At 35.8% G+C, this 15,341-nt stretch overlaps 1 protein-coding gene across 1 annotated transcript in view; it reads left to right on the top strand.

Moving 5' to 3' along the window:
- Positions 1-15,341, top strand: part of LOC136026959 (sodium leak channel NALCN-like) — a gene marked incomplete in the record, with an annotated part of 157,093 nt that overhangs the window by 119,328 nt on the left and 22,424 nt on the right. Inside the window, 1 exon segment of the mRNA XM_065703817.1 lies at positions 3,112-3,248. Within this exon segment, the coding sequence (XP_065559889.1) occupies positions 3,112-3,248 (137 nt within the window).

The following is a 15,341-nucleotide window of genomic DNA, read 5'->3' as shown; positions in this document are numbered from 1 at the left end:
GCTTCTATTACTCTATTAGACGCACCTGCAAGAACAAAGAGACACATTTTTGCATTTGGTTATTTCTGAGAAGTTCTAATGAAAATGACACGTTTCTTTGAGCCAAAACTATGCATATTCAAGCCACCGTGACAATATGTGGCTGGCCTACTTTAGAAGGCAATTACAGGGGTAATTCCAGAGTAATTCCAGAGGTAAATTTAAGCCATAAGAAGAGATATATATGAGAAGAATTAATGAAAATACCTCGTTTTTTTGACTGGGTGTTAGAATTCAGCTTCCCCTCTCCTAAGAAGTTCTTTTTACACCTCCCATGTTAACTTTAAGCTGTAGAACATGTTATTCTAAGCAATTCACGTCACCGCAGCAAACTATGGATGGCACATAGTACCCTTTGGCACTGTTCAACATTCCAGAGGATTTTTTCCAAATACTGTAATGATAAAGTTATGCTTTAAATCTATTGATTTCTGTTTTAACAATCGACCCCAAGGTGATACCCCCTGGCAATTAACGCAACCGTCCAGAACTATGGATGGCACCCAACACCCTCTGGCAGCCCTAAAAATTCCTAAGAGGATTATTCAGGTATTTTCGTGATAAAAAAATATGCTTTAAATCCATTAGATAATACTTTCGCAAGCCACACGTGATATATGATGCTAATTCACCCCAGTGCGCCAGACTATGGATAGCACACGGACCCTCTGGAACCCCTAGTCATTCCTAAGGCATTGCAAGGTATTTTCTTGTTAAAAATTGGTGTGTGTAATAAATGGATTTAAAACACACCTTTGCAGTTAAAATATCAAAAGAAATGCCTTTGAATTGATGAAGGGTGCCAAGAAGTTCCGTGTGCCATCCATTTTTGCCAAGATGCCGTGAATTCCTTAAACTAAGATGTTCTACAGCTGAAGTTCAGGTAGGAGGGGCTAAAAGAATTTTTTCGGCAGATTGCCTAACACCAATTCAATGAAACGAGGCATTTTAATTAAGACTTCTCAGATATATTTCTTAATATGGCTTATATTTATCTCTAACAAGAACCTTCAACCCTCTAGAATTGCTTGCTAGGGTGGACCAGCCAAATAGTGTCACATTGGCAGGAATAAGCATAGGCTTGGCTCAAAGAAACATGTTATTTTCATTATAGCCTCTTGCAAATAATGAACTGCAAAAATCTGTCTCTTTTATTGCAGGTGCGTCTAATAGAGCAATAGAAACAATGCATTTTCATTAAAACCTCTCAGAAATATTTTTTAATACGGCTTACATTTACCTCTAATTACAACCTTCCCCCCTAGCATGCTATCTACAATGGGTCAGACCCATATTGTCATGACGGCGTGAATATGCATATTCTTGGCTCAAAGACACGTAGCATTTTTAATAAAACCTCTCAGGAATGTCTCTTAATATGGCTTAAGTTTACTTCTAATAAAAACCCTACCCCTAGAATTACTTGCTAGAGTTCCTACCTTTCTTTAATTCATGGTTCTTTTTGCTTATTCGCGTTTTGTTTTCTCGTTTGTTGAGTTTTAACTGCTTTTTCTGTGATTTCATGGTTTTATATCGTTTGTGACGCTTTTATTTCATTTCTGATAGCAAATTCAAGTTCCAATATAGTAAAAGACTCTATTGCTAAAAAATGCGCTAAGAACAATGCCCAATATTATCTGATAATACCATCTAAAGGATTACTTAACATGCAGGTGCATATCAAATAACTAATTTGTAGTAATCGATTTTCTCTCTTGCATATCAATATTTGCAGCCTTATGGGAAAGCAACAATTCATATAATCGTTCTAGTAAGCGAGACAGAGGATTCTCCTTGCGTGGCATTGTTTATAATGTAGAAAGTGTCATCCAAATAATAATATTAGAAAAGCTTTCACAATCCAGCTGTGTAGCGCTCGATTCCATTTAGAGAAAATCTCTTTCGAATCCTAAATTGGGCGAAAATTTTAGATTTTAGAAGGCTCCCTGAGAAAAAAAAAGAGCACTGTATTAAAAGAAAAAAAATCTCTTAAAGTATTACGTAACACCCACTCTTGTATCGTCATTACTTAACACCCCATGTGTGAATCCTTCTCAGTTACAAGTGAGAATTCCCTCATAAGTCCTAAAGAAGCAAGTCATGCGAGATTACATCACTCCCAATAAATCTACCAAGTCACGCAAGATTGCGTCGTTTTCAGTTACAACTGGGGGTTCCCTACTTGACTAGAGGACCCCCCCTCCGGACCCCCCCCCCCCCGTTATAATTGTTTGCTAGAGGGATCGATGAAACTGGATGCTAGGGCCCCGTTGGAATTGAATGCTAGGGTCTCTTGTTGGAATTGATCGCGAGGGCCCCATGGTTGAATTTCTTGCTAAGACCAGGTGAAATGGCTAGCTAGGGCCCCGATGAAATTGGATACTAGAGCCTCTGTGGTTAGGTTAGGTAGTCCTTTGAATCGGTTACTAGAGCCCTGGTAAAAGTGGATGCTAGAGGGCTTAGTTAAATTGGTTGTTTGGGCCTCCGGTTAAATTGGTTACTAATGCCCCCCCCCCCTCCCCGATGGCAAAAGTTGCTAGATCAGGCTGGGTCCCCCCGGTTAGGTTAGGGCCCACCGATAGAAAAGGTTGCTAGAGGCCGTGTAATTGCTCGCTAGGGCCGGGCGTCTTAAAAGTCCCCCACAATGGGCCCTGAAGGTTTTTTCTGGCCCTTGCGGGTTTCTTAAGTAATCAAAGAAAACATTTGCATTACTAAACAAACCCTATTACGTAACAAGCAATGAAATCCTGAAATAAACAAGCCCTGGCCTTCACTGGTTTCAAACACTAAGAAAAACACTCCAAATTCCGTAATTGACCCCTGTATCTCTTATATAACATTCCCTATTACGTAACATGCATTTGCACTTTGCCCCCAGGGGGTCACCATTAAACTTCTTCATCATCTTTAGAAAGGATTAGCAGCTATGGCTCATTTTAGACGAATATAGGCCTCACTACTAACAAGGGATATTCTTGGGCAAATGGAAATCCTGTATTATTCCTTTAACTTCGTATTATGAAGCATTATTCACTTAAAAGTTCCCAGTTTGCTTATTTTACAATTTTTTAGCCATTATCATGGAAAACTTTTCGCTGTTCTATTCAAACGAAGAAGATGCACTGTTATCCTATGCTGACATAAGGAACTTTCAAAATACATGGAATATGATAGACACACAGCAGCGAGGGGTCATTCCAGTGAGAAGGGTAATAATTTTTTAAGACAGAATTATCCTATTTGGTTCTTTCAATAATTCAATTTTATCTATCAGATTCTCCATTTTACACAATTAAATCATGTTGTCAAACTATTTTTTTAAAGAAACACAAAACAGGAGCAAGGAGGGGGGATCTTACAGTTTACTTTTAACTTTTTCTATCTCTTCTGGAATTAAAAAAAAATTCTTAAGGGAATGCATTGCCAACGACTTCAGGTTTTCCGAATATCACGAATATTAAGACAAAGATGAGTATGAAAAGGATGATAAGGTTACAACATTACCCCTCCCTCATCTTAAAATTTGTAAAAGAAGAATTACCTCATTTTTATGTTCAATCGACATATTTCTATTATGTATAATTTGTCTTTGACTTTTCCTCATCTTGAACTTTGTTCACTTTTATGTTAAATCTGCATCGTTTCTGTTATGTCTATTATTATTATTATTGATCTTTCACTACTATTATTCTATTATTGATCTTTGATTTTCCCAGTTTTTAGTTACTGATGTATAACAATTGCGAAAAGAAATATCAACAGGAACAGGTCAGCACGAAAGAGAATATCAAATAAATACAAACAGAGGAAATTAAATGCTCGTAGTACAGTTTTGTAAAACCTAAAAAGAAAAGAAAAATAAAATTTCAGGTTTTTGGAGTGTCTTTGAAATTAACTAACTTTTCTATAAGATTATTGAGCTGAAATTTGAAACGCATGCCATCCATTTGCCAAAATATCTATAGATGTTAAGATGGGAAATAGGAAAAACACGGAACAAGAAACAGCAACAAATCACAATTAATTACAAACGAAAATGTGACTTAAAACTAAAGAAAATCACGATAATTATTTATTAGAGAGATTAGAAATTTCAGAAAATTCTGATCGAATAAGGAGCATGTTAAGCAGGAAGGAGGAACTGAATTCCTGACAGAATTCCTTAATTCAAAGGAAATTGCTGATTTGCCACCCATTACTTGAAACTAAAGAATGAAGTGAAGATTATGCCAAATTTAAATATTTCAGAACACATGATTTTGGATGAATCCGAACAGTTAAAGTAAAAAGCATGAAGGGAAGTCTGAGGCAGCACGAAAATGAAGCACGAGCGAGATCTGTGGTTAGATGACATTTGACGACCAATATCATAACAAATACATCGAATTGTTAATGAAATTTGAGGTTAAATGGGAAGCAATAGTGAGAAAAACAACTAGTTCTAGAAGAAAATAAATCTTATAAAATGGATGATTCTTTGAGGCATTAACAGGAAGGAGGAATTGAATTCACGCCAGACTTTCTTTTTATTAGAATTTTTTGTTATTGCTTATTTGACCCTTCGTGACTTCAAACAAAAGAATAAGAAATAAATATCCCTTTAAATGAATAACTGTGTATTTATCTAAAACATCTTCCCGCATTTTGCCGAATGCCGAGGCCCTGCCTCAAAATCAGCTACATAATTTTTTTCTTAAAACTAGCATATCAATATTTCTTGCCAGTAAAGTTCACAGCCTAGTAGCAGTGCCAAAGTAAAGAGCAATATGAGCAAAATGTATTTTTTAATATTAGACCATGATACTTCGTAGAGAAGGAGTCATTGTAAAATTTTTAAAAAGGGTTCATTCAGTTGGAAACTGAAACAGCTAGTACTCTTTGTAATAGTCGAAAGTGATTAGAGGATGACCATACCCCCCCCCTCCACCAGCGCCCATCATTTCCCCAAACACATCCAATAAAAATTTTGTGATAACCATTTCATTCATCATAGTTGAAAGACCCGGAATATATGTTTTTGAAGATGACCACCACCACACCCCCCATAGCCCTCAGGGCAAGAATTTTAAGCTATGCCCCGAAGGTATATAATGAACATATGGAAAGGGTGGTCGTATAAAATTTGGAGGGGAACACTGGATTGAAAATCAGAAGTTGTAGTGCTCTTTTTAAAGTCAAAGTAATCGGAGGGAAGCTACACCCCCCCTCGTATTTTCCCCAAATAAATCTGATAGAAATTTTGAAATAGTCATTTGTTCGAAAATAGTCCGAAGATCATATAACAAAGTTTTCTGGGTTGAAACAACATCCAGAGTCTGGGGGTAAAGGTTGTAAGCTATGTCCCGAGAGCATATAAGGTTTATATGGAATGTATGGTTGAATGAACTCGAAAGGTGGCTTGAAAATGTATGTTTCCGGTTCCCTTTTAAGATTCAAAGTGATGAAGAATAACTACACCCCCCCCCCAATCTCCCTGACGTCCTCTTTTCCCGAAACAAATTCGATAGAAATTATTAGATAGGCATTTTGCTATAATAGTCCAAAGAGCATATAACAGTAGCGACAACACTCTGGTACTGACAATACCTATAGAGGGTAAACTATTGGAGCTAGTAGTCCCTCTACACACATTATGCGAACCTGCGCATTACTATAGCGCATCTGTAGCTGTTTAGTATACTTATTTAATAAGTATACTGTAATAAGGGAATGTTATCAAAGAGATGTAGGTGCCTGTTACACAATAGGGGGGTTTACTTTGGTTATTAGGTAATAGGTTTTGGAGTGTTACATAATGGGACTTTTAGAATCCGTTAGTCAGAGGGAGAGAAGTCCCAGTTGTAACTACGGGGGGCACAAACGTGGGTTATATGGGATAACTGTGCACACATGAGATGTGTCGGAATCTTGCGTGACTTGATAGATTTGTAGGGGGTGAGGTAATCTTGCGTGACTTGGTATATTTATTGAGAATGATGTCATGGCAGCGCACACGTGGGTGTTACGTAATGAGGATGTACAAGTGGAATTTTACATAATACTTTAAGAGACTTCATTTTCTTCAATGTATTTTTCTTCTTTTTTTCTCAGGGAACATTTATCAACTAAAGGTTTTTGTCCAAATCAGGAAAGGTATTCCCAATCAATGGAATGGAGCGCTAACCAGTTGGACTATAAAAGTCTTTATAACATTTTTGATTCGGTTAATACATTCTACAAGTAAACCCATTCCACGCAAAGAAAGTCCCCTATTTGCACATACTAGAAGATTTAAAATGAATTGCTTGTCCCATATCGCTGCAATAACTGACATGTAGAGGGAAAATCGATTATTGGGATTTGGTCACAAGTGAAGTTCACCCATTAGTTGAGTGATGCTTTAGAGAGTCTTATCAGATAATATTGCGGGTTTTTCGTTGCGCATTTCTTAGTAATGAAGTCTTTTACTCTGTTGGAACTTGAATTGGCTATCAGAGATCTAATAACAGTGAGAGCATTATTATGACTAAAATGTAGTACACCTTCATACATGATCAAAAGTCTTTCTTTTCCTCTTCACTGCATAGAATTTAACACTTATATTAGAGGCAAATCTTGAACGAGTATACCAATGTACCTGGGAAACAAAATTCTTAAATTGCATTAGTGAAATATATTGAAATCACTGGAAAATAAGGAGAAGGGGGAACAAATGTCAAGAAACATCGTAATCTAATAATGAAATGGTAGGTTTCCCTTGTTCAAATAAATACAATGATCTTGTTTAGTTTTCAAAGCTGTTTTTTGCGGGTAGGAGGTTGAAAAACCCTTAGTGGGATAATGTGTATCACAGGGATGCCACAGGTCTGTCCGATATTACCATGTTGACGTGAATTGTCAGGTGTCATCAGAAGAAACACTATTAGGGGTTTTTCATTAAGTTTAAATTATCGATTCTAGTGTAAACAGATATTTTTATAGTAAAATATTTCAAAATCCCTTAGGTGTTATCATGTGTGCCAGTTGGTGTCGTGTGCCATTTGTAGTTTGACACAGTCACATGAATTGTCATGGGGGTATTACGTTCGGGGGTTTGAATGCTGAAACGTAAACCAAGGATTTAATGCATAATTTTTAACAAGAAAATATCAGGAAAATGTCTTAGAAATTATGTGGAGGTGTCAGAGGGTGCCAGAAAGCCACTCATAGTGTGGTATGGTGATGTGAATCGTCATGGTGAATCTCGTTTGGAATGGCTTGCAAAAACATAGAGCATTGGAGTTAAAACATGATTTTTAACAAGAAGATATATGGAAAGTGTCTTAGGAATGATGAGGTGGTGTCAGAGGGTTCCAGAGGGTCAGTAATAGTGTGACACGGTGGTGTGAATTGACATGATGCATCACGTTGAGGGACTAAAAAAAAGAAGGATTGGATTTAAACGCTTTTTTTAACAAGAAAATGTCTGCAAAATATCTTATGAATGATGAGGGGACGTCAGAGGGTGTTAAACAAGGCAGTGATAATGTGCTATAATGACGTGAATTTACCTAGTGCATCATAGAGTGTTCAGTTGCGGAAACTTGAACCAAACTTAATGCATGATTTCATCTTGAAAATATCTATAAAATGTCTTAGAAATGATAAGAAGGGTGTGCCAGAAGGTGCTAGAGGGGGGGGGGGTGAATCGACATGATATGTCACGGAGGGTTAGCATGCGAAAACATGAACCATTGGATCTAATGCATCGGTTTTAACAGGAAAATGTCTTAGCCATGATGACTGAGGGTTAGAGGGTGCCGGGGCACAGTCATAGTTTGACACAGCAATGTGAATTTACATGGTGTATCACGAAGGGTTGGCTTCAAAAACATGAACCAATGGAACTAATGAATGATATTTAACACGAAAATATCCAGAAAATGTCTGAGGGATTATGAGGGGGTGCCAGAGGGTCAGTCATAGTGTGACACGGTGCTGTGAATTGACATGGTGTATCACGGAGGGCTGAAGAGCAAAAACATGAATTAAAGGATTTGATGTATGATTTTAAAAAAATAAAATACCTGGAAAATGTCTTAGGAATGATGGGAGCGTACTAGAAGGTTCCAGAGGGCTAGTCATAGTGCAACACGGTGGTGTGAAATGACATGGCGTTTCAAGCTGGAGGAGAGTGGCTTGCAGATACATGAACCAATGAGTTTAATGCATGATATATAACAAAAATTATCTAGAAAATGTCTGAGGGATTTTAAGAGGGTGCCAGAAGGCCATTCATAGTGTTACACGGTAGCGTGAATTGAGATGGTGTATCAGGGACGGTTGACTAGGAAAAACATGGACCAATGCATTTAATACAAGGTGTTTAACAGGAAAATATCCAAAATATGTCCTAGGAATGATGAAGGGGTACTAGAGGGCTAATAATAGTGTAGCAAAGTGGCGGAAAATTACATGGTGTATCAAGGAAGATTGGGTTGCGAAAACATAAACAAATGGATTTGATGCATAATTTTTAAAAAGAAAATATCTGGAAAATTGGAAGTGCAATATATATATATATATATATATAATATATATATATATATATATATATATATATATATATATATATATATATATATATATATATATATATATATATATACTGCCTGTCCATGACTGCCTGTCCATGGATTATTCTTTATGGTTGATTGTGTGTGGCTATGCTGTTTGACCTATGTGATTGTATGGATGAGTAGGGTTAAGGCCTCATTCAAGTGCTGGTCTATATTAATCACTAATTTAGGAAAACAGTCTTCCTTTTCTCCTTCTGTCTCTCTCTTTTTTCTTTTTTTTTTCTTTTTTTTGTGTTTGTGCTGTTGCATTGGTGATTTCTCTTTTCATTATATAAATATATATATATATATATATATATATATATATATATATATATATATATATATATATATATATATATATATATATATATATATATATATATATATATATATATATATATATATATATATATATATATATATATATATATATATATATATATATATATATATATATATATATATATATATATATATATATATATATATATATATATATATATATATATATATATATATATATATATATATATTTATATATATATATATATACTAGCTGTTGAGGTGGCGCTTCGCGCTACCCCAACACCTAGTTGGTGGGGGCGCTTCGCGCCCCCCAAGCCCCCGCGCGCGCGTAAGTCGTTACGCGCCATATTAGTTACGCGCCAATGTAGCTGTGTCCCACCTGTGAATATAGATAGATATATATTTTTTTTTAACTACGTAAAACTTGCGAATATACAACATTCTTGGCTGTCCCATTGTCTGTGCATATAAATAGATTGTCAGGTTTACCGACTCTTGAACATGCAACATATAATTGTCCATGGGAAAAACAATCTGTATTCAGATCTATACCTTATTATTCTAATGATTGCCCTTGAGCTTTGTTGATGGTGATTTCTAATCGAACATTCCCTGTGTCCCCGTCGTCATTTATATATCCCCCTGTGCCTCCCGGCGTCCCCGTTGTAGTTGTTACCCTGTGTCCCGGTCGTCATTTGTGTCCTGGTGTCCCAGTCTATAATTTCTCTTTGAGTGTCGCGGTTATATTCCCTGTGTCTCGGTCGTCATTTTTGTCCCGGTCGTCATTTGTGTTCCGGTGTCCCGGTCTGTAATTTCTCTTCGAGTGTCCTGGTCGTCATTTATATTCCCTGTGTCCCGGTCGTCATTTGTGTCCCGGTGCTTTGTTGATGGTGATTGCTAATCGAACATTCCTTGTGTCCCGGTCGCTTTCTCTTTGAGTGTCCCGGTCGTCATTTATATTCCCTATGTTCCGGTGTTGCGGTCGTCATTTGTGTACCGATGTCCCGGTCTGTAATTTCGTCAGTCGACAAACATGACGTCAGTCGACACACAAACATGACAACTCGACACACAGACAACTTATATATATATATATATATATATATATATATATATATATATATATATATATATATATATATATATATATATATATATATATATATATATAAATATTTCAATATATAACTTCGTTTATAAAACTTCGTATATAAATTCGTATATATAAGACTTTCGTTTTAGGTATAGCAGTGGCTGTGTTGATTGAAAAGCTGCCAGGGTGACACTTGTAGTGTACTGTTTTATCACCGACATTGAGCTTTGGGATCCCAAATTCCTCCTGGTAAAATAGAGAAATTTGTTTCAGGAATATGTGGGACACTCCAAGGGGGGGGGGAGATTACAAAGGTTGAAAGCTAAATATTGTTCCTGTTACAATCAGCTAGAATTTCTAATATTTCTGAAATTTCTAAGTCTTTTTTTTAGCTTTTTGTATCTTCAGATACTCGTGCAGGGAATGCTACTTCGAGGAGCACCATTTTTGCTTCTCGTAATGCAGCTAGCTCGAAAAAGTCAAGTGTCATTTTCGACAGCAAAGCTAAATCCAGCATTCTATTTGACTGTAGGAAATTCAAAAAGGGATTCAGATGGCCATTAGAGTAAAGGATACACGACAGATGGCATCAAATATTGTCCGATTTATGATTTATAAAATAAATCAGTAAGGATCCTGGACCTCTTTTTAACAACCCTTCGAAGACAGAAAAATTATCTGAGACTTTTTTTTCTTGGCATTCTTGATTTGGAACAAAATTTTCACCTTAATATGGGTATATGGTTCTTAAAATCTAACGTAGTCGTAATTTTTTCCATAGCAAGAAACTTTTGGTTGAACATAACCGTAGCCATTTATCAAGAGCGAGGAATAAATTCCTTTTCCTGTTAGTTAAAAATGGGAAATCAAGACTAAGTCTGAGATATCAACTTCCCCAGATTTCCAAAAAATATAAGCTACTAGCTGTTGGGGTGGCGCTTTGCGCCACCCCAACACCTAGTTGGTGGGGGCGCTTCGCGCCCTCCAAGCCCCCGCGCGCGTAAGTCGTTACGTGCCATATTAGTTACGCGCCATTGTAGTTGTGTCCCTGTGTCCCACCTGTGAATAATAGATATATATATATATATATATTATATATATATATATATATATATATATATATATATATATATATATATATATATATATATATATATGTATATATATATATATATATATATATATATATATATATATATATATATATATATATATATATATATATATATATATATATATATATATATAAATAACTACGTAAAACTTGCGAATATACAACATTCTTTGCTGTCCTATTATCTGTCCATATAAATAGATTGTCAGGTTTACCAACTCTTGAACATGCAATATAATAATGGTCCATGGGAAAACAATCCGTATTCAGATCTATACCGCATTTTTCTAACGATTGCCCTTGAGCTTTGTTGATGGTGATTGCTAATCGAACATTCCCTGTGTCCCCGTCGTCATTTATATATCCCCCTGTGCCCCTGGCGTCCCCGTTGTAGTTGTGTCCCTGTGTCCTGGTCGTCATTTATATTCCCTGTGTCCCGGTCGTCATTTGTGTCCCGGTGTCCCGGTCTGTAATTTCTCTTTGAGTGTCCCGGTCGTCATTTATATTCCCTGTGTCCCGGTCGTCATTTGTGTCCCGGTGTCCTGGTCTGTAGCGTCATCTTATAATGACGTCATATACAAAGCCTTTTATACTTATAATGACGTCAAATGCAAACCCACAAACAAACAAACATTCATATATACAACTTATTTTTATACATATAGATACAGTTTCTTTTTTATTTTTTTTTATTTTTTAGTTTTTTCTTTTCTTAGTTTTTTTCTTTTTTAGTTTTTCTTTTTTTAGTTTCTTCTTTTTATTGATTTGTTTTCTTCAATTTTTCAATGTTCATTCTAAGATTGACACTTGGAAAAATCTTTACGTGCCAAGCATGCTAAAGCTCCAACAATTTATAATAAACCTCAAAATTTTGGGTATCTGTTTTAAGGTTTTCGAATTACTTTAATCTATTGTCAAAATATATTGGAATATTTGTGCAATTCTCAATTTTTATATATATAGATATGTTTTCTCTTCTTTTTTCATTTTTTCTTCTTTAGTTTTTTCTTTTTTTTTAGTTTTTTAGCTTTTTTTATTTTTTATAGCTTTTTTTTTCTTTTTAGTTTTTTACCTTTCTGCATGCAACTCATATGCAATTTTAGTATTATTGACAGCACTATTGTAACAATTTTTTTTTATTCAAGTTTTTCTATTTTAAGCTAAAATTTAGTAGACAACCAATACCATAAAAAAATTCGTTGTTAATGGACTTCATTTTTTGTGAATCGTTTTTGAGGAAACGCAAAACAAAATTGTGTCTTGTCTTTCAATTTTAAGCTGTTTTCAACGGAAGTAACAAGTCTTTAGATTACATCAGTACAATAAAATGAGTGTTATAAGTAAATTGAGAAGTCCATTATTTTACACTTTTGGCATTGTGGGAACATTATATTACTTAGAAAAGAAGATGAATATGCAAGTTCTGGATAATTTTGGTATTGTTGTTGAAAAATGCAGCCGTAGTATCAGAGAATTATTTTCCATATTAATTGAAACTATAAACGAGGAAAAGGTAGAAGCAAGTGATGACAAAAAAAGAAACAGAAAAAAGAAAAAAGAAACACGAAACTAAGTTCAAGCAGTCTCACAAGTGATCCAATAAAAGAAACAGTGACTGGTCTTGAAGTTGGAGCGGAATCGTCGCGTGTCAAGAAAGAATCAAATGGAAGTGAAACCGATAAATGTGAAGTGGGGTCCTTCAATGATACTAACAAAAAAGAACAAAAAATGACTCGAAAGAATCCTGAAATCAAGCCAAAAAGAACCGATGAAGAAACCAGAAGCTGGTTGAAAAAACTGGAAAACTTAGACGAAAATAAACAGTAGTGTTCAATTCCCAACACCAGCGTTCAGTTTTTTAAGTAAATGTACCAGTGATAATTCTGTATATAAATGTAACCAGTGTTTAGTTTTATATATAACTAGCTGTTGGTGTTTAGTTTTTTTTCTTTTTTTTTTAGTTTTTTTTTAGTTTTTACCTTTTTTAGTTTTTTTAATTTAATTTTTTTTTTTAGTTTTCTTTTTCTTCTTTATTTGTCAGTTTTTTTCCTTTTTTTAGTTTTTTTTCTTTTTCAGTTTTTAGTTTTTTTATTAGTTTTTAGTTGTTTTTTTCTTTTTAGTTTTTTTGCTGTTTTTACCCTTTTTTAGTTTTTTTATTTTTTTATTTTTTAGTTTTTTACCTTTTTTTAGTTTTTTTAGTTTTTTAGCTTTTTTAGATATTTTAGTATTTTTTACCTGTTTTTTAGTTTTTTTTTCTTTTTTAGTTTTTATGGCACTTGGTATTAACCAAGTGACATATAGCAATCGCCAATTCTGTCGGTCTGTCTGTCTGTCGGTTTGTCGGTCCCGGTTTTGCTACTTTAGGCACTTCCAGGTAAGCTAGAACGATGAAATTTGGCAAGCGTATCAAGGACCAGACCAGATTAAATTAGAAATAGTCGCTTTCCCAATTTGACCATCTGGGGGGGGGGAGTGGGGGGCCGGTTAATTCGCAAAAAATAGAAAAAGTGAAGTATTTTTAACTTATGAGCGGGTGACTGGATCTTAATGAAATTTGATGTTTGGTGTGATATTGTGTCTCAGAGCTCTTATTTTAAATCCCGACCGGATCTGATGACAGTGGGGGGAGTTGGAGGGGGAAAACCTGAAGTCCCGGTTTTGCTACTTTAGGCACTTGCAGGTAAGCTAGGACGATGAAATTTGGCAAGCGTATCAGGGACCGGACCAGATTAAATTAGGAATATTCGTTTTCCCGATTTGACCATCTGGAGGGGGAAGGAGTGGGAGCCGGTTAATTCGGAAAAAATAGAAAAAAGAAGTATTTTTAACTTATGAGCGGGTGATTGGATCTTAATGAAATTTGATGTTTGGAATGATATTGTGTCTCTGAGCTCTTATTTTAAATCCCGACCGGATCTGATCACATTGGGGGGGGGGGGGGGTTGGAGGGGGGAAACCTAGAATCTTGGAAAACACTTAAAGTTTAGGGATCGGGATGAAACTTGATGGGAAAAATAAGCGCAAGTCCCAGATACATGATTGACATAATCGGAACTGATTCGCTCTCTTTGGGGTAGTTGGGGGGGGGGATTAAATCTTAAAAATTAGAAAAAATGAGGTATTTTCAACTTACGAACGGGTGATCGGATTTCAATGAAATTTGATGTTTAGAAGGATATCGTGTCTTAGAGCTTTAATTTTAAACCCGACCGGATCTGGTGACATTGGGGGGAATTGGGAGGGGGAAACCTAAAACTTGGAAAACACTTAGAGTGGAGGGATCGGGATGAAACTTGGTGGGGAAAAAACGCGAGTCCTAGATACATGATTGACATAACCAGAACGGATCTGCTCTCTTTGGAGTAGTTGGGGGGGGGGGGGGGGGGGGTAATTATGAAATATTAGAAAAAATGAGGTATTTTTAACTTACGAACGGGTGATTGGATCTCCATGAAATTTGATATTTAGAAGGATATCGTGTCTCAAAGCTCTTATTTTAAATCCTGACCGGATCTGGTGACATTGGGGGAATTTTGGGGTGGGTAAACCTAAAATGATGGAAAACGCTTAGATTGGAGGGATTGGGATGAAACTTGGTTGTAAAAATAAGCAGAAGTCTTGCATACGTGATTTACATAATTGGAACGGATCCGCTTAATTGGGGGGGGGGGGGGGTAATTCTGAAAAATAAGAAAAATGACGTATTTTTAACTTACGAAGGAGTGATCGGATCTTCATGAAACTTCGTATTTAGAAGGATCTCGTAACTCAGATATCTTACTTTAAATCTCAACCGGATCAAGCGTAATTGGGGAGGGGGGAAGTTGGGGGGGACCGGAAATCTTAGAAAATACTTAAAGCGGTGAGATCAGGATGAAACTGGATGGGAAGAATAGAAACCTGTCTAAGATACGTGACTGACATAACTGTACCGGATCTGCTATCTTTGGTGGAATTGGGGGGGGGGGGTAATTTTGAAAATTGAGGTATCTGTAACTTACGAAAGGGAGACCAGATCTTAATGAAATTGGATATTTAGAAGGATCTTGTGCTTTAAAGTTGTAATTTCAAATTCCGACCAGATCCTGTGACATTCGGGGGAGTTGGAGGGGAAAACCGAAATTCTTGGAAAACATGAAAATTGGGGTATTTTCATCTTATGAATAGATGATCGGATCGTAATGAAATTTGATTTTTAGAAGGAATTCAT

The sequence above is a fragment of the Artemia franciscana genome, chromosome 5 (genome assembly GCF_032884065.1).
Source record: "Artemia franciscana chromosome 5, ASM3288406v1, whole genome shotgun sequence".
NCBI classification, from domain to species: domain Eukaryota; kingdom Metazoa; phylum Arthropoda; class Branchiopoda; order Anostraca; family Artemiidae; genus Artemia; species Artemia franciscana.
The sequence above is the reverse complement of the archived record's forward strand: the minus strand, read 5'-3'. Positions and strand labels throughout refer to the sequence as shown.